The sequence below is a fragment of the Podarcis filfolensis genome, assembly GCF_964270895.1.
Source record: "Podarcis filfolensis genome assembly, chromosome: 12".
NCBI classification, from domain to species: Eukaryota; Metazoa; Chordata; class Lepidosauria; order Squamata; family Lacertidae; genus Podarcis; species Podarcis filfolensis.
Window position 1 is genome coordinate 52,107,699 of NC_139614.1, and position 18,607 is coordinate 52,126,305.

Below are 18,607 nucleotides of genomic sequence, written 5' to 3' on the forward strand. Positions count from 1 at the left end.
CTCAGCCCCACTCACCTCACAGAGTGTTTGTTGTGGGGGAGGAAAGGAAAGGAGATTGTTAGCTGCTTTGAGACTCCTTTGGGTAGTGATAAAGCGGGATATCAAATCCAAACTCTTCTTCTTCTTCTCTGTAGCTGCTGCTCCCTCCCAGGTCAGTAGATAAAAGAGGGTGAAGTTGTGCTAAGATTTAGGGAACTGCATATGTTGTGCTAAGATTTAGGGAACTGCCCACCAGCTCCTGCCTAACTTGACTGGATGCCTGCTTGCACAAATTTCCTTCCACAAATTTCTTGCACAAATGCCAGCCTGTCTATTACGGCCTTTCATTGTTCCAGTGCTCATTAGCAAAACCGAGTAAATAAGACAGGAAGCAGCAAATGTAGCTGTTTTTCAAAATGTTTTACCTAACCAAAAAAAGTGACACCCATCAAAACGGACTTACAAAAGAAAGAGAATTTGGGGAGGCAGGGAGAAAAAGAAATCTCGGTAGCAGGAAGTTAAAAGTGATGTTGGGGTGCAATCACATCTTTGTTAATCGCAGAACGTTGAGCCGCACGGGCAGAAAAGTCGCGCCTGACGCGTACTGGATCTCTCGGAGAACACCTTCCCACTTCTTCCCTTCTTCGTCGTACCTGGAAAAGTCAGGAACAGAACTGGATGAGACCAAGATGGGGTGAATGAACCTGGTGTAAAATGCACAGGTGCCAGTATGTTTGTTTACTGATTTTCATAAACTCTTATGCACTTGATTCCTTGATTGTAAAAGAAAAAGGGGGAGGGGGATGCTCAAAGTTCTTCACAAAAAAGATAAAACAATAAAATCCAGAAAAATCCACAACCGTACTTGAAGACATTCAAAAGTTAAAACACTGGAACTAAAGTTGCCTCGGCTTTCTAAGCACCTGGGTAAGGTAAAGGTAAAGGGACCCCTGACCATTAGGTCCAGTCATGACCGACTCTGGGGTTGCTGCGCTCATCTCGCTTTATTGGCTGAGGGAGCTGGCATACAGCTTCCGGGTCATGTGGCCAGCATGACTAAGCCGCTTCTGGCGAACCTGCTTGGCAGGGGGTTCGACTCGATGGCCCTTGTGGTCTCTTCCAACTCTATGATTCTATGATTCTATTCTATGAACCAGAACAGCACATGGAAATGCTGTTTACCTTCCCGCCGGAGTGGTACCTATTTATCTGCTTGCACTTTGACGTGCTTTCGAGCTGCTAGGTGGGCAGGAGCAGGGACCGAGCAACGGGAGCTCACCCCATTGTGCAAGTCCTAGGCTCTGTGGTTTAACCCACAGCGCCACCCGCGTCCCTTTTAAGCACCTCGGTTGTTGTTGTTGTCATTTAGTCGTGTTCGACTCTTCGTGACCCCATGGACCAGAGCACGCCAGGCACTACTGTCTTCCACTGCCTGGGTAGGCTTGTCTAAACAGGAATGGTTTTAGCAGGCGCAAAAAAGTGCAGCGACAGAGCCTGCTTGATATCACAAGGCAGGGAGTTCCCAAGTTCCACACTAAAATTGTATTACATCAAAATGTTCTTTTAACTCCCTCCATGTTTTAGATAGATAGTTTTTGTTCTTTGAAATGTATTGGGACTGGTGCTTTTTAATTTGTGCATCACTGATCTGGAGAAAGGATGTAAGACTGTGTGGTTCTCTGTTCTGCCCTGCATTTACTCCATGCAGCACTGATTCCATCACACTGCTGCTCGCCTGCCACTCAAAACTGCATTATTGTTCTCTGTGGCGGAATTATGTGATTTGCATAATTGCATAAATTACGTTGCCATTTAGATTCTCCCACCCCATTTGCAAAGGAAACACTGCACAGGTGTGGGAGGGGGATGCAATTAGTTATGTATCATTTGCAGCCTGATACTCTAAATAAAAAAATTCCTTCCAGTAGCACTTTAGAGACCAGCTAAGTTAGTTATTGGTATGAGCTTTCGTGTGCATGCACACTTCTTCAGATACCGGATTCTTCAGGTATCTGAAGAAGTGTGCATGCACACGAAAAGCTCATACCTAAATTGATTTTTGATTTTATTGTTATTTACGCTTTATACTGTATTTTATGCTGGGTTTTTTGTAGCATCAATTTAAGTGTTTTAAATTTGTTGTTAGCCGCCCTGAGCCCAGTTTCTTGAACTGGGAAGGGCGGGGTATAAATAAATTATTATTATTATTATTATTATTATTATTATTATTATTATATGAATAACTAACTTAGTTGGTCTCTAAGGTGCTACTGGAAGGAATTTTTTAATTTTGTTTTGACTATGGCAGACCAACACGGCTACCTCCCTGTAACTTGGAATAAAATGACAGCCCCAATCTGCCATGAAGTAGCTGAGTTTTCAGGCAACCCCAAATTCTAGCAAGCCGGGAAAACAGGGTCAGACTTGACGGCTCCAAAAAGAGCTCTCCAAATGGGGAGATGATTGATGCAGCGGCAAAGGAGCGCCGCACTATAAAAATCAATGATCCACGTTGGGGCAAAACCAAGGCCTCCCACATAAAGGTGCACAAAATTAATCTGTGGAACTCCTTGCCACAAGATGGCCAATCCTAAAAGGGGATTGAGTGCTTCCATGAAGAAGGGTGTGTGTGTTTCTATCAATGGCAACTCATCATCATGGCTCTGTGGCATCACCTACTGTTCAGAGCTAGTAGGGATAGCTCAGTTGGTTAGAACGTGGTGCTAATAGCCCCAAGGTTGCAGGTTCGATCCCCTATGGGACAGCTGAATATTCCTGCATTGGAGTGGGTTGGGCTAGATGATCCTCAGGGTCCCTTCCGGCTCCACAATTCTATGGGTCTATGTAGCACAGCTAAAAGTCATCTCCTGGTATAATAGGCACTTGCATAAAAACCCACAATCACAACAAAACACCTTTAACAAATGAGAAATCTCCCATTGGCATTTGCTTCCTTCCCTTGAATGCCAGCAAGGCTGAACCACGTCGGCATGTCTTACCTCCAAACGTCGTTGAGCTCTGTTGGCACCAGTTCCCCCGACTCTGTCTCCACGGTGGCAAAACCTCCAATCAGGTAGAGAGTACCTGCCAAGCTGACCAGGCTGACCGAGCTACGCTCCTGGGGGAATTCCGGGAAGGTTTCCCACCTGACATGGCACAGAAAACCGGATGAGCGTGAGGATGCAGACCTCTCTGCCTGCATGTTCCCTGGCTGACATCCCTATGTGCATAAGAGCACTAGATAAGGGGCATGCAGTGGGACACAACCACAAAGCAATGGGCACCAAACTCCTCCTCCAGATTCCTTCCATCGAGACTCTCCTCTGGACAGGGAATTCTGGGTGGGATTGAACTATCCTGTCTAGTCCTAATGCAGAGGTACCTGGCCAAAGGTTTGTATACCTGCTGCATCTCTGTGTTGAGTAGTTGTGCAGAACAGGCCTCTTTCTATCTGTAAGCATCACACAGATCAGTGACTCACACAGAGTGCAACGGGGAACCTCCGCTGTATGATAATTCTGATTCTGGCACACTTTGCAAATAAGCTTCTGCAGCACAGGAATTTTAGCGGAGGTGGTGGTGAGAAACCTGCTTTGGGGTTCAATAGTTCTGGGGAGTCCTGGTCAGGAGGGGAGGATTCGAACCAAAAGATTTAAATTGCAAGAAAGGAGATTCCAGCTAAACACGAAACACTTCCTGAGGGTTAAGAACGATTCGACAGTGGAACAAACTAACTCAGAAGGCTGGTGGATTCTCCTTCACTGGAGGTGTATAAACAGAGATTGGATGGGATTCTGTGATTCCTGCATTTGCAGGGGGTAGGTCTAGATGACCGTTGGGTCCCTTCCAACTTTACAATTCTGTGATTCTGTGTGTTGCCAGGAAAGGCACTTACTTATTGGCTGCAATGTCATAAACTTCCACTGAGCTGGTCAAGCCGGAATCGGTCACTCCGGCCACCACGTAAATTTTCCCGTTGTGTATCGTCGTCCCGAACAATGATCGCGCCGTTTTCATGGGAGCCAATTCCTTCCACTCAAACTTCTTTGGGTTGTAGACAAGGAGTGTGTTCAGGCACTTCCTGGCGTAGAAGGGGCAGGGGTGAGATTAGTTTAGTTCATTTAATGTTTTTATAATCCCACCTCTCTCCCAAGCTGAGGTTCAAGGCGGTTTATGACATTATAAAATACAGAGCAGTAAAAACAAACTGTTTAAAAGCAATAGTTAAAATGCACCAAAACACATCTGGAGCCAGTGATTAAAATGCAGTCTTCCCTGAGAGCAGCCCAGTGGTCAGAACCATATTTCAGCTGAGTTTCCAAAGGCCTGTCTGAACAGGGAGGTCTTAGACTAGGGCTTGCCGGTCAGAAGGTCGGCGGTTCGAATCCCCGCAACAGGGTGAGCTCCCGTTGCTCGGTCCCTGCTCCTGCCAACCTAGCAGTTCAAAAGCACGTCAAAGTGCAAGTAGATAAATAGGTACCGCTCCGGCGGGAAGGTAAACGGCGTTTCCGTGCACTGCTCTGGTTCTCCAGAAGCGGCTTAGTCATGCTGGCCACATCTCAGGCAATAAAGCGAGATGAGCGCCGCAACCCCAGAGTCATCAGCGACTGGACCTAATAGTCAGGGGTCCCTTTACCTTTACCTAGTCTGCCGGCAGAAGGAGGACAAGGAGGGAGCCAGTCTTAAATTCTCTGGGGAGTAAATTCCACTATATGGGAGCAGCACAGAAAAGGCTCTCTCTCCAGTCACCACCGGCTGTGCTTCTGATAGTGAATGGACCAAGACAAGGTGCAGCACAACCAGACCCCTTCATCTGCCCCAGCTGCAACAAAACAGGTCTCTCCCATATCGGTCTCTATAGCCACAGCAGGCGCTGTAACTCTCCCAACAATTTGACTGCACCCCCAAAGGCTCACTCCTCCATTGTCTCCCGAGACAGACGGATGCCAGCCAACCAGATGTGAACAGCTCTTGTGTCAAATTCAGTGTCATTTTTCTTGAAAAAGAAGTGCCGGAACTCACCATGAACACTGAAATATACTTGGAGTCGAGTGTGAATTTTATGCTCTTTATTCAGCTCCTAGTAGCAATGAATGAAACTTTCCCCCAAACGTTTACGGTAGCTATATATACATTATTTACACAATGGGCCCTGCTTGATTGGCTAATTCCGGGCTGCTCCTGTAGGCCAATCAGGTTGTGGATTCACTTCCTCCAGAAGCCTGATTGGCTGCTCCTGCAGGCCAATCAGGTCGCTGATTCACTTCCACCTAGAGCTGGATTGGGTGGCTCCTGCGGACCAATCAGACTGCTGCATTCTGGATCCTATTGTTCTAGGATTCAGCTCAGTACATAACAAACAAGATTTCAGATTAAAACTGCAGAGTGGAAGGAAAGGATGACCTTTTTCTGCCTCCCCACTTCCAGCTACTCGCTGAAGACTGGAGAAGAAACCCTCTTAAGAATATTAGGAGGGTGGGTGGGGAAAGGATTACTAGAGCATGTGAAAAATAAACATAATATTTTAGCTGCAGTTCATTCAGTTTCCGCTTTGTATTATTGTTATTTTTTTAAATCGCACCTAGACATTCCGTTGCTGCGCCCATAACCTCAGTTTAAGGTGCCATTTAGCTCCTAGCTTTCATATTTCTGTTTCTAACACTTCTCTCACTTACTTGTCATTTCCTTTGCCTCCGATGGCGTAGATGAGGTCGTTCTGGGATACCACGCTGTGGCCATAGACTGGGTAAGGAAGGGAGTCCGCTTCTCCCCATTTAAAGGACCTGGTGGACAGAAGAATGATATTCTTTCAGGCAACCTTCAGCTTTCTCCCCAGGCCGTATGAAAATAACATCCAGAAATGTGTTGCATTAGGAGGAATCGCTGGGCAAAAATTGTGTATATTACACCAAAAAACTGCGTATAAATGTGCCCATTAGGAAACACACTGATGGATTTTCATTAAAAAAGATTTGCAAACTAACGTCAAGAACTGAAGAAAAGGAGACACTGAGGGAATTCTGACATATTTGCTTCTTTGTCCTCCCAGGAAAATGGCTCTAGGATTACAGCCTCAGACTCCCCTTCAGCCCTCTTTTCTGCATTTCTTTGCCCCTTTCACAGCATACTAAAATTTCTTCCCGCTTCCATGAATGTTTTTTAGGCACCAAGCAAATATCTCCCTGTTTCCCCAGGCTTTTAACCTCAGATGTGCTTAATAAAAATAAAAAAAATCAATTGCAATCATTTCTACTGCTGCCTTTTGCTGTGATTAACTATTTTAATGGATGGCTTCTGTATCTATTTTCTGCGCAATCCGAATTCTCTGGGTGGCTCACAAGGAACAAATTAAATGCAGACATAGTATAGAACAATAAAAGTGGCGACACAATTAAAGCATAATTATAAAGTAAGTTATGGGTTGTTATCTGCTGCTGCAAACTACCCAGACGTCGTTTCGTTTTTAATGTTTGTGTGTTATGGAAATGTTTTAAATAAATAAAGATACCAATCCCAGTGGTGACAAATTATTACCCAGAGGCCTTTGTTGATTTTGACAGGCACAACTGAGGCCGATTCGACCTCCTTTTTTCATATAATCATAGAACTGTAGAGTAGGAAATGACTCTGAGGGTCATAGTTCAACCCCTTGCGATGCAGAATCTCAACTAAAGCATCTTTGACAGATGGCCATCCATTAAAAAGGTCCAAGATTCACCACCTCCCTAGGGAGACTGTTCCACTGTTGAACAGCTCTCACTACCAAAACGTTCTTCCTAATGTTTAGTCGGAATCCCCTTTCTCGTAACTTGAATCCATTGGTTCGGGTCCTAGCCTCCAGAGCAAGAGAAAACAAGCTCCATTTGAAAGCCCTTGAGATATTTGAAGATGGCTCTCATAGCTCCTCTCAGTCTCCTCTTTCCTAGGCTAAACATTCCCAACTCCTTCAACCGTTCCTCATAAGGCCCTTGGTCATCTTGGTTGCCCTCCTCTGCGCACATTGAAGCTTGTCAACATCCTCCAACCCACAGTTTTGCCTGTCAAAATTTGAACGATGGTCTCAGGGTCATAACGTGGACTGCCCCTCGCCAAAATCTACTTAGGAGTCTGTATTGGCTGGCTCAAGTTTTAGGCCCCGGCCTGAAACCAACGACTTTGTTTCGCACTCACAGCCGATCGTAGCACAGGACCGAGTCCAGGGTCTCTTCTCCTTCCTTCAGCTCTTTCCCGCCAACCACAAAGATGGAGTTTTCGGCCTCGCCGAGGCCAAACAGGCAGCGCGGAGACGGCAGGGGAGGCATCCCGAGCCAGTCGGAGTCCAAGTGGTCATACTACAGAGAAGCGATAAGGCAGAGAAGCATCAGGGCAGAGCTGAGGACCACAGTCCCACCTGCACAACTTTCTGAGGGCCACAGGGCCAGAGGCAAAAACAGCTTGTTTCTGCACACCCCTTTCTCCTCTGTCCAGGAAGCCAAGAGGTACCACCAAAGATTGAGGACATTTTCCAGCCAGGCCAAAACACTCAAGCAGGATGAGGCAGTGCTGTGGCCTGTAAAGAGTCCAAAAGGTCTGATAGAAAGGCCTGGAAAGTCACATTTAGACCCTGGGCCTGAAGTCTCCCACTCCTGCTACACAGGAAGAAGACGACTCCTAAGAGCGCGGACCTGTATCATACCCCTCAGCCATCAAGATTTGAGCAGGACACCCTGGAATTACAGAAGCCAACCTTTGCTTCTGATTGGATTCCAGAATGTCCCGTTTTTTGGCCTCTCGCTCTCACCCAAGTCAACTGACTTCCGCAAGGTAAAGGTAAAGGGACCCCTGACCATTAGGTCCAGTCGTGGCCGGCTCTGGGGTTGCGGCGCTCATCTCGCTTTACTGGCCGAGGGAGCCGGTGTATAGCTTCCGGGTCATGTGGCCAGCATGACTAAGCCGCTTCTGGCGAACCAGAGCAGCACACAGAAACGCCGTTTACCTTCCCGCCGGAATGGTACCTATTTATCTACTTGCACTTTTGACGTGCTTTCGAACTGCTAGGTTGGCAGGAGCAGGGACCGAGCAACGGGAGCTCACCCCGTCACGGAGATTCGAACCGCCGGCCTTCTGATCGGCAAGTCCTAGGCTCTGTGGTTTAACCCACAGCACCACCCGACTCCTGCAAGAGTTCAGGCCAAAAAAATGAGCATCCCAATTTTGATCAGTGGGATGTTGGAGGGGATGCTGTATAGATTTACTCAGAAGTACATCACACTGCATTGAGCAGGGTTTACACCCACCCTGCTGCTAGGGTTTTTAGGACTGAGATATAACTCTGGTTGTGGCTGGGCAGCAGAACGATGGAGTTGACAGGTCCCCCAGAGGGTATCTGGCCCAATCCCACTGGATCTACAATGCAGGATGCAAGTACAGCCTCCCCAATAGAGAACCATCCAGCCTCTTCTTCTATACCTCCAGGGGATGAGGAGAGCCTGGGGCAGCCCTCTTCCACGGTTCAACAAATCTCATCATTTGGATGTTCCTCTGAATGCAGGGGCAAGAAACTTGTAGCCTTCCAGATGCGTCTGGACTCTAGCTCCCATCACTCCGGACTAGTGTCCTTGGTGTTTGGGGCTGATGGGAAACAGAGTCCAACCGCATTTCCCCCCAGCGGTTCTAGTCCTGCCCTCTGGAACAATGGAGAACTAGGCCATGTTTACACTCTGCTCTCAAAGCACTATACTATTTTAAACAGTCATAAAAAAAGGTAAAGGGACCCCTGACCGTTAGGTCCCGTCGTGGCCGGCTCTGGGGTTGCGGCACTCATCTCGCTTTATTGGCCGAGGGAGCCGGCATACAGCTTCCGGGTCACATGGCCAGCATGACTAAGCCGCTTCTGGCGAACCAGAGCAGCAGACGGAAACGCTGCTGACCTTCCCGCCGGAGCGGTACCTATTTATCTACTTGCACTTTGATGTGCTTTCAAACTGCTAGGTTGGCAGGAGCAGGGACCAAGCAATAGGAGCTCACCCTGTCACGGGGATTTGAACCGCCGACCTTCTGATCGGCAAGTCCTAGGCTCTGTGGTTTAACCCACAGCGCCACCCGCGTCCCTCTTTAAACAGTCATAGCTTTCTGCAAAGAATTTTGGGTACAGTAGTTCGTTAAGGGTGCTAAGAGTTGCTAAGAGACCTTCTTGGCCCCCAAGATGTGACTGGAATACTGAGCAGAAGCACTTCCTACTGCAACTTTTTGTTGCAGGGCCCACTTGTGTTCGGATAAAGAGGAAGCGGGACCCTTGGCTATGTGGATCTCCTGCCTCATCTAGCCAGTTAGATTATGAACAAAGCAATAACTATCTAGGTAATGCAATATAAGGTGATGCAATGGCATTGTTCTGAACTTGCCACCATCCCTGCTGAGCCACACACTTGAAACAGAGCGTCAGGCCAGTTTGAACCAGGGCACATCTGAAACTGGACCTAAACCACCCTGGAGTTGACTCCGCACTCCAAAGGGAATCTAGCACTGCATGACTCTTGGCCCAGGAGGAGCAAGCTGTGTACACCATTCACAAGCCAGGAGGAAGAAAACAACAAGTGGTACCTGCAAGAAATAGGAGTTCATGGGGTCCTCTTTATTGTCCTCGTTGTAGTAAATTCCACCTGCTATGAAGATCTGGTTCTCACGGGTGACCAGGCTGACGTGATTCTTTGGGATCTGAGCAGAGACGGAGGCGAAATAGCATTCGTTGGCCCCCGGATCATAAGCCACTGCCCCTGAGTCACTGACCATGAAAATAAGGTCTTGTAGAAACATCCCGAAGCGCATTGTGTCATTCAAGATCCCTGGGAGAGCCTCCTCCTCTTCCTCTTTCTCTCCTGCTTCTTGCTCTACCTCTCCGTTGATGACATTGTCACCAGCTTTCTTCTCCCCCTTTTTCTTCCCCGTCGTCTTCCTCACCACCGTGAGCTTCCCGTCATGGGCATCCTTGACCATCTGGACCTTCTTGAGGAGCTCTGGGCTGGACTTGACCAAGACGTGCTTCTCCACATGGTCCTTGAAGTAACCTTTGTCCATGAGTCGGAAGCGGATGCTCTCAAAGACCACCGGGAGCGCTTTCGCCCGGGCCTCGCGGTCCCTCGCTGTGGCCCACTTCATCACCACCTCAAAGACAGTCTCCTCCTTCTCTATGTTGAGCGAGTCAGTGGAGATGATGGCGATGAGCTCGTCGGGAGAGAGCTGGTTGAACTCCTCGTCCCGGGAGATGAGGGTGAAGCGGTCGCTTATGAAGTCCCTCGCTGCTATGGCTAGGCGTGCGCAGTCCAGCATCAAGCCCAGCCTGAAGATGGCCAGGCAGTTGCTGAGGCAAAGCCTCTTTTGAAGGAAGGAGACACAGACGGTGAAGATGGAAGGAATCTGGAACATGTTAGCCACCGTGAAGATGTCCTGGACGTTCTGCTCAGTGATGTCAAGCTCTGAAGTGTAGATGTAGTGGAGAATCTTCCCCATGACTTCTGGGTCGACGTCCTCCAAGTCAATCTCCTTTTTCTTGCTTTCCTCCATGTCCGACAGGAACATAGCCCTGAAGTAGGGGCTGCAGGCAGCGAGGACCAGGCGGTGGCACGGGAATTCTCTCCCTTTGACCTTCAAGACGCAGTCGAGGAACTTGTTGTGGTCTAGCATGTCTTTCAGACCATCCTGGAGGAGGGTTTGCTGGTAGAGACGCAACTCCTCGGCTTGTTCCATCGGCAAGGCCATGACTCCGGTCGCTTCCTCCTCCTCGGTCTTCTCTTCCTACTCCTTTGAACCCGTGAGCGCCTGAGGTCCCCCCTTTTTTTGCTCCCAGATGGAGCTCAGAGAATATGAGATACTTGCTGCCAATGCAGCTGACTGTGTGGCTCAGTTTCCACAGCAAGAGGGGCTTTTTATATATAGCTACAGCATTACGGAGCTTAGGGAATCCATTCGGCAGCATATGTAAGCCGATCACCTTTTAATATGACAAACTGGCCTGCCGGGGAGGGGTGGCTGTTGTTGGCGGGTGGGGTGGCACGAGGGGGGCTGAGTAACAGCTGTAAGTGTAATTCTAGATCCATGGCAGACGCTTTCGTGATTCACTATCGGGGAAGCCTTTTCCTGAAGGACTTTCGGCAGAAAAGCTGGTGACCGGCTGCCTTAGGAACTCTGTGTGTGTGTGTGTGTGTGTGTAACAGATTCTGCCTCGGAGTGACTCAAAGTCCCTAAAATCAGGCTCAGGAGCTGTAGGGATAGTCTTGACTGCACACACACACACACCATATCCCTGGTCTCCTTTGCTAAATCCGGAGCAAAGATTAATGCGCTAAAAATATACTGCAAAGTCAGAGTTGAGTAAACAGCGAAGAAATGCATCTGACGTTTGGTGCGAAAGAAGGAAATCCGTCCAAGTCACAGATGCCCCAGGGATGGTTTATCTGATTTGATTTATTGATTTATTCACATGTACATCGTTGTTTGAGCCGTGTTCCCTCAAGTGATCGGCTGTTCCATGGGCAGCCGTATACAGGATATGTTTCCTTGTCAGGAGCAGGCGCGGTTGTGTTATGGGGCCCTTGGCAACAAACTTTTTGTTTACATGTGAAAAGATGGGGAAACAGGCAAGCTGCTAGTCCCTAAGGTGAGGACCACCATACCCATCACGCCAAGCCAGAAACCTTTTAGCAGCCTATTCCAGACAGCTTCGAACAGAGGATGAGTTTCATTGTGTTCAGATTTCATTCCCCATCCTGCTCCTGGCTTCATATCCGCCCCCCCCCCCACAGAACACTGAGATCATAAGCCTTATTTCTGGCATTTCCACCATATTAGCAGGACTTGACTGCTCGTTTTGTCGCTGGGAACAGCAACAAAATGTTGCAGTGTGAAGCGCTTCTGCTTAGTATTCCGGTCAGCCACCATGCCCTGCCTCATGATACTCCACTCCATAAGAATAATTTATTATTTATACCCCGCCCATCTGGCTGGGCTCTCCCAGCCACTCTGGGTGGCTTCCAACAAAATATTAAAATACAGGAATGCATCAAACATTAGAAGCTTTCCTAAACAGGGCTGCCTTCAGATGTCTTCTAAAAGTCTGGTAGTTGTTGTTCTCTTTGACATCTGGTGGGAGAGTGTTCCACAGGGCGGGTGCCACCACCGAGAAGGCCCTCTGCCTGGTTCCCTGTAACTTGGCTTCTCGCAGTGAGGGAACCGCCAGAAGGCCCTCGGCGTTGGACCTCAGTGTCCGGGTAGAACGATGGGGGTGGAGACGCTCCTTCAGATTACCTGTCCGTCTTGCTTTTACACACCCTGCCCACAAAATAGCCAGTCAGTATTCCCTTTATGTACTTCAGCGGACTTTGAGGGTACCTGCAAAGCTGCAGATATATTCCTCTTGCTTGTTGATGGTACCATTTTGGACACATAAGCGCTGGCAATACTCTCTGTTTTCAGAAATATGTGGAATGATTGTTAGTGGCCAACTGACTCTAAAGGAAGAAAGTCCTGCTGGGACTATAATATTTATATTGCTTTGTCCCAAGCATTCACAGAGGCCTATATATAGCTTATTCAATATCCACTCAGCTCGCTTGGATCCTGGGCCCCCATCCTGCTTCACCCAAACCTACCTCACAAGGTTGTTGTGAAGATCATGGGGAGGATGAACTCTCAGCGCTGCCTTGATTTCCGTAGAGCAAAGGCAAGATGTAAATCCAAGAATACCATAAAGATTTATGGATTTGAGAGTCCGAATGCTGAAAATCCAGCCAAAATTTTGATGCTCGGGTAATACCGTTTCCCTAATAGCTTAGGATAACTTTCAGCTTTTATGGCATTAATTAATGGGAAACTTTACTAGACATTTACATATTGCATGATGATGATGATGATGTGTAGTACAAAATGCTGATGACACCCGTGCCGGTTTGGCAGTCAGAATTCAAGGCTGACAGTTGACATGGCGGATAGCTAAATAAGATGGTTATTTTCAAAATCCCAGGGGCTTGGGGTTTGTTTATTTTAAAGCTGGATCTCAAAAGATGTTTTGCAAGGAAATCAAATATATGTACACACCTCCCTCAGACTTGGGGACATTATTTCAGTGGAGTGGGTTTGGGTGTCCTTGGCACAGAGTATTATTTATTTTATTGCATTTATATCTCACCTTTTTTTCTCCAAAAGGCTTCTCCCCCTCCCCATTTAAGCCCCACAACAGCCCTGTGAGGTACGTTAAGGCTGAGAGGCAGTGACTGGCCCCAATGTTGCCCAGCGAGCTTTGTGGCCAAGTGGGGATTTGAACCCTCTTCTCCCTGTTGAATGGTTTCTTTAAATGTAAAGGTTCATCATTGTTCCACCCAATGTGTATGTCTTTAAGGGGCCAGAGCAAGGGCCAGAGCAAAATAACGAGACCCAGCTTTACAGCTGTGAAACATAGCAGGTGCTGCTGAGTTGTATTGATTAAGCTGTGTCAGAAATTGGGTGTAGTATATAAGGAGCAGCACCTAGCTCTCCCATTATCCTGGGGGATGGGTTGGTGGTTGGGTCTGGTTTGGTTGTTAATGTATTTAGTGTAAAAGGAGTTTTTGTTTTTCTTATTAAAACCTTGTTTAAGTTATATTTGAGTCCCTTTTTAATGCATGGTCTCCCCAGCAAGCTCTCTGCAGCGCTACCATACTGCAAATAGCCAACACTCCCAGGTCCTAGTCCAACACTTTAACCACTGTACCACATTGGCTCTCAGTAAACAGATGGTCTGATTAGTCAAGTGTAGTCTGGGGCAACAGCTGGAATTCATAATCCAGCCTGTCCTCCCCTTGCCTTTTTTTATTTTTTGGCAAACAAAGGGTTAGCAGGTCTTTCCAGAGCAGCACATTGTCTCGGCTCCAAGCCATGTTCTTAATCCTCTCTGTGGATTATATTTTCCCATCTGCATTAATTTGCCCCTTTGCAAGGGGACTTAACATCTGATGAGCTCTTTAATCTCTCAAATGTCCCTGTCACCCCATCAGCTGCAAAGGATGGCAAATTAATGTGTGAGATCCACACTGCACAGCTGCGAGGGTGCAATGGGACTCTTTCGTTCCTCTTTGTCGATTAACCACTGTTCAGCGCCGTTTAGGGCCTTCTCGGTGGTGGCTTCTCCTAGACTTTGGAACTCTCTGCCTAGAGAAACCAGACTGGCTCCCTCCTTGCTGTCTTTCTGCCACCTGGTGAAGAACTTCTTCCAACAGGCTTTGGGGAAGCAACTGCGTTCAATGAAAGGGCTGGCGCCATGTTGTTTTTATTACAATTATTCATTTGATTCTAAGAAATCTTTTATGTTTGTGCTCTGCATGGGGCTACCTTTGAAGGTGACCCAAAAACTACAACTAATCCAGAATGCGGCAGCTAGACTGGTGACTGGGAGTGGCTGCTGAGACCACATAACACTGCTTCTGAAAGACCTACATTGGCTCCCAGTATGTTCCCAAGTACAATTCAATCTGTTGATGCTGACCTTTAAAGCCCTAAACGGCCTCGGCCCAGATTACCTGAAGGAGCATTTTCAGCCCCATCATTCAGCCCAGACACTGAGATCCTCCTCAGAGGGCCTTCTGGCAGTTTCTTCACTTTGAGAACTGAAGTAACAGGGAACCAGGCAGAAGGCCTACTTGATGGTGGCCCCCGCCCTGTGGAAAGCCAGCCCACCAGATGTCAAGGAAATAAACAACTATCTGACTTTTCGAAAACATCTGAAAGCAGCCCTGTTTGTTGTTTAGTCATTTAGTCGTGTCCGACTCTTCGTGACCCCATGGACCAGAGCACGCCAGGCACTCCTGTCTTCCACTGCCTCCCGCAGTTTGGTCAAACTCATGCTGGTAGCTTCGAGAACACTGTCCCACCATCTCGTCCTCCGTCGCCCCCTTCTCCTTGTGCCCTCAATCTTTCCCAACATCAGGGTCTGAGCACTCAGGGCTGATTTCCTTCAGAATGGATAGGTTTGATCTTCTTGCAGTCCATGGGACTCTCAAGAGTCTCCTCCAGCACATTTAGGGAAATGTTTAGGGAAGCTTTTAATGTTTGATCTTTTGTCGTGTTTTTAATATTTTGTTGGAAGCCGCCCAGAGTGGCTGGGGAAACCCAGCCAGATGGGTGGGGTATAAATAATAAAGTATTATTATTATATTGTTTTAAATATATTAATGTTTAATTTTTCTTTTAATCACTGGTTCCCCTGCCCCTATGTTTTTAGCTGAGTCCCTGTCAGGGAAAAAAGGCAGGGAATAAATCAATAAACCAATTAAAAAAAAAAAGTAATACAGTGGTACCTCTGGTTGCGAACGGGATCCATTCCGGAGGCCCGTTCGCAACATGAGCAGAACGCAACTTGCGTCTGTGAGTGCGTGGGTCGTGATTCGCTGCTTCCGCGCATGCGTGTGATGTCATTTTGCGCATCTGTGCATGCGCGAGCGGTGAAACCCAGAAATAACCCTTTCCGGTACTTCCGGGTCGCCGTGGGACGCAACCTGAAAACGCTCAACCTGAAGCAAACGTAACATGAGGTATGACTGTAGTGCTATAGTTGAACCCTAAACCAATGGCTAGCAGAAACAAACCAGTCTGACACCTCGTGATTCGAAGCTGGAGTATTTCAATAAAGCACAATTAGTTCCTAATTAGCTGGGCTAACCCCAACGAAGACCTTTCATCTCTGTTGCTGGGAAGAGGCTGGAAGATTTGCCCGCCCAATCGTTCATTCCGCCTGTTCAGCCAGTTGCACTTCCTTCTGATGGTATCTAACTTTAGATCCTTCTGTAGCATTCCAGAAAGCTCAGCTCCTGGTTTAAATTTAGCCGCATTGTGGAGGGACGGCTAGTTCTTCTGGAACAGGGCGTGGAATCCATTCGTCATCGTCGGGCTTTTATTGATGCGTCATGGCAGAGGCCACCAAGTGCTCCCATGACTTCAACACCAGGGACTGGATGACCGAGTTTCCCTGATGGGGGAAATGACCATTCTACTCTGAAGGTTTGGGAGAAGGAGCAGCACAGCCTTCAGTGTCATCATCTTCAGGGTGAAGGCAGCGATTTAGGAGATTTTTTTTTAAAAAAGAGGAGAACATGAACTTGGAAGTGTTCTTTATAAGGAGACCGACAGTAGGTGGCATCAGAGCCAAGGACAGACAGTGGCAAATTATCTCTGCCACCCCTCATGGGTCAAGTTTGACAGATGAGAGGATGCATGTGAGAGCTTTCTTCATACACCCTCCCAAAACAATACTTCTTTGCAGTGTTATTTTTCTAGAAAAAGAGGAGTGCATCCCCTGCACTCTTATAAACGGCCTCAGTCCAGTATACCTGAAGGAGCGTCTCCACCCCTATCATTCTGCCCAGACACTGAGGTCCAGCTCCAAGGGCCTTCTGGCGGTTCCCTCCCTGCGAGAAGCCAAGTTACAGGGAACCAGGCAGAGGGCCTTCTCAGTGGTGGTGCCCACCCTGCGGAACGCCCTCCCACCAGATGTCAAAGAGAAAAACAACTACCCGACTTGTAGAAGACATCTGAAGGCAGCCCTGTTTTAGGGAAGCTTTTAATGTTTAACAGACTATTGTATTTTAATATTTTGTTGGAAGCCGCCCAGAGTGGCTGGGGAAACCCAGCCAGATGGGCGGGGTATAAATAAGAAATTATTATCGTCATTATAATAGCAATGACTCCCACCTGAGCACTGCTGGAACCGAGTTCTGGCTGGAAAAAAGCTCTGAATCTTCAATAAGAATATAAAAATAGCCTGCTGGATCAACCCAGAGGCCCATCTAGTTCAGCATCCTCATCTCACAGTAGCTAACCCGATGCCTCTATGGGAAGCCCCAGTGGCACTGCGTCCTTTGCTGGTGCCCGGGGCAGGGCACAGAGGGTGAACAAAACCCGTCGCCCCAGCCCTTGCCGCTTACGCTACCAGGCAGGCACAGGGCAGAGAGGGTTTATGGGGTCACGCTATGCCACGTGCCCACACAGTGAGGAGCCCAGTCAGCCAACGCAGCCCTTGATACATCCCCCAACACTGGCCCATACATTTCTCCGATGAAAACAGGGACGTCCCCTTCCATAATGATAAGTTTACTATTTATACCCCACACCACCTTACTGGGTTGCCCCAGCCACTCTGGGAGGCTTCCAAAATATATATAAACATAACAAAACATTAAACGTCCTTATACAGGATTGCCTTCAGACGGCTCCGGGGTCGGGTAACTCCACACCCTCCAACATTTCTCCGATGGAAGTAGAGATGTCGTAAGGAAAAGCAGGACATACCAGGATCAAATCAGAAACTGGGATGGCTTCTCTAAATCAGGGATGCTTCTGGAATATAGGGGCAATTGGAGGGCCTGCTGGCCAGGAGGCCATTCAGCAAGGGGAGCTGGAGCGTGGTAGAAAGGCCAGGCCGGGCTTTGGGGCCAGAGGCCCCCGGCAGCTGACAAGGTGGGATGGGGATCCGTGGTTAGTTCGCACCACCTCAAAATCATGTTCCTGGGGCTATTGCTATGGCTACACCCCTGGGAAGCCCACGAGCTGAACCTGAACACGACAGGTCACTCTTTCTTCTATATACCTCCTCCTACAGAAGTAAAGGGACCCCTGACCATTAGGTCCAGTCATGACCGACTCTGGGGTTGTGGCGCTCATCTCGCTTTATTGGCCGAGGGAGCCGGCGTACAGCTCACGTGGCCAGCATGACTAAGCCGCTTCTGGCGAACCAGAGCAGCGCATGGAAACGCCGTTTACCTTCCCGCCGGAGTGGTACCTATTTATCTACTTGCACTTTGACATGCTTTTGAACTGCTAGGTTGAGCAATGGGAGCTCACCCCGTCGCGGGGATTCGAACCGCCAACCTTCTGATCAGCAAGTCCTAGGCTCTGCGGTTTGACCCACAGTGCCACCCGCGTCCCGGACTTCCTCTATATTACCTACTATTTAATGGTTTATGACAATATGCAACCTTCTCGCAGAGCCAAAACCTGGCCATAGATTAGAGGCACTCCCAAAGAACGGCGAGGTCTGAATCACGGCACACTCACAACACAGCGGCTCTTTACAGAAATAACTTGGCAGCCCTTGTGTTTGAGTCTTATAGAAAATATCTTTTTTAATTTAAATGGGGAAAGGAGTTCATTACACAGGTGAGCTTGTACGTGGCTACAGGAGATCTTCGTGGCAGCATACAGGCGCTCAGGGCTGAGGGGTCAGGCACTTTGGCCTAGCGCGTCAAAAAGCTGCGGCGGCCATTTTGCGGGCTGGTCTCTCTCCCTCTCCTTTACTCTGTCTTGTCCTTGTCTCCTTTCTCCTCCTGGAGAGCCAGGAAACGTTCTCTCTCCTTGATCAGCTGCACACCGCAGTAAGTGATGAACCAGATGGATAATGTGCTGAGGGGGAAACCTGAGGAGGAGAGCGAAGGAGAAGAGATCAACATGGCCACAGGGCAGATATTTCGTAGCTGGCCAAATAGTGTCTGTTGAGGAACCGGAATGTTATGAGAGAATGAGCATATCTGGGCCACAGTTTTAGACTGGTTTAGCAGTCATTCCTTCTCTGTACATGCTCACATGCACCCTCTACCCTTGCCCAAAAGGCATGCTCAGAGTTCAAGGA

General features: G+C 48.2%; 2 protein-coding genes across 3 annotated transcripts in view; both read right to left on the reverse strand.

The window, feature by feature from the left end:
- Nucleotides 1-380: 380 nt before the first annotated feature.
- KLHL40 (kelch like family member 40) lies at nt 381-10,953 on the reverse strand. Its single transcript, XM_083579671.1, has 6 exons — nt 9,562-10,953; nt 7,150-7,310; nt 5,655-5,762; nt 3,875-4,060; nt 2,979-3,125; nt 381-632 (listed from the first exon to the last, which is right to left on the reverse strand). The coding sequence occupies exons 1-6, from the start codon at nt 10,714-10,716 to the stop codon at nt 521-523; spliced, it is 1,869 nt and encodes a 622-aa protein (XP_083435797.1). The 5' UTR covers nt 10,717-10,953; the 3' UTR covers nt 381-520.
- A 7,125-nt stretch (nt 10,954-18,078) lies between these two features.
- Nucleotides 18,079-18,607, reverse strand: part of HHATL (hedgehog acyltransferase like) — a 28,561-nt gene continuing 28,032 nt past the window's right edge. For both annotated transcript variants that reach the window (XM_083579865.1, XM_083579864.1), the window contains one exon: nt 18,079-18,394. In XM_083579865.1, coding sequence (XP_083435991.1) covers nt 18,273-18,394 — 122 coding nt within the window. In that variant the 3' untranslated portion in view covers nt 18,079-18,272. The remainder of the gene's footprint in view (nt 18,395-18,607) is intronic.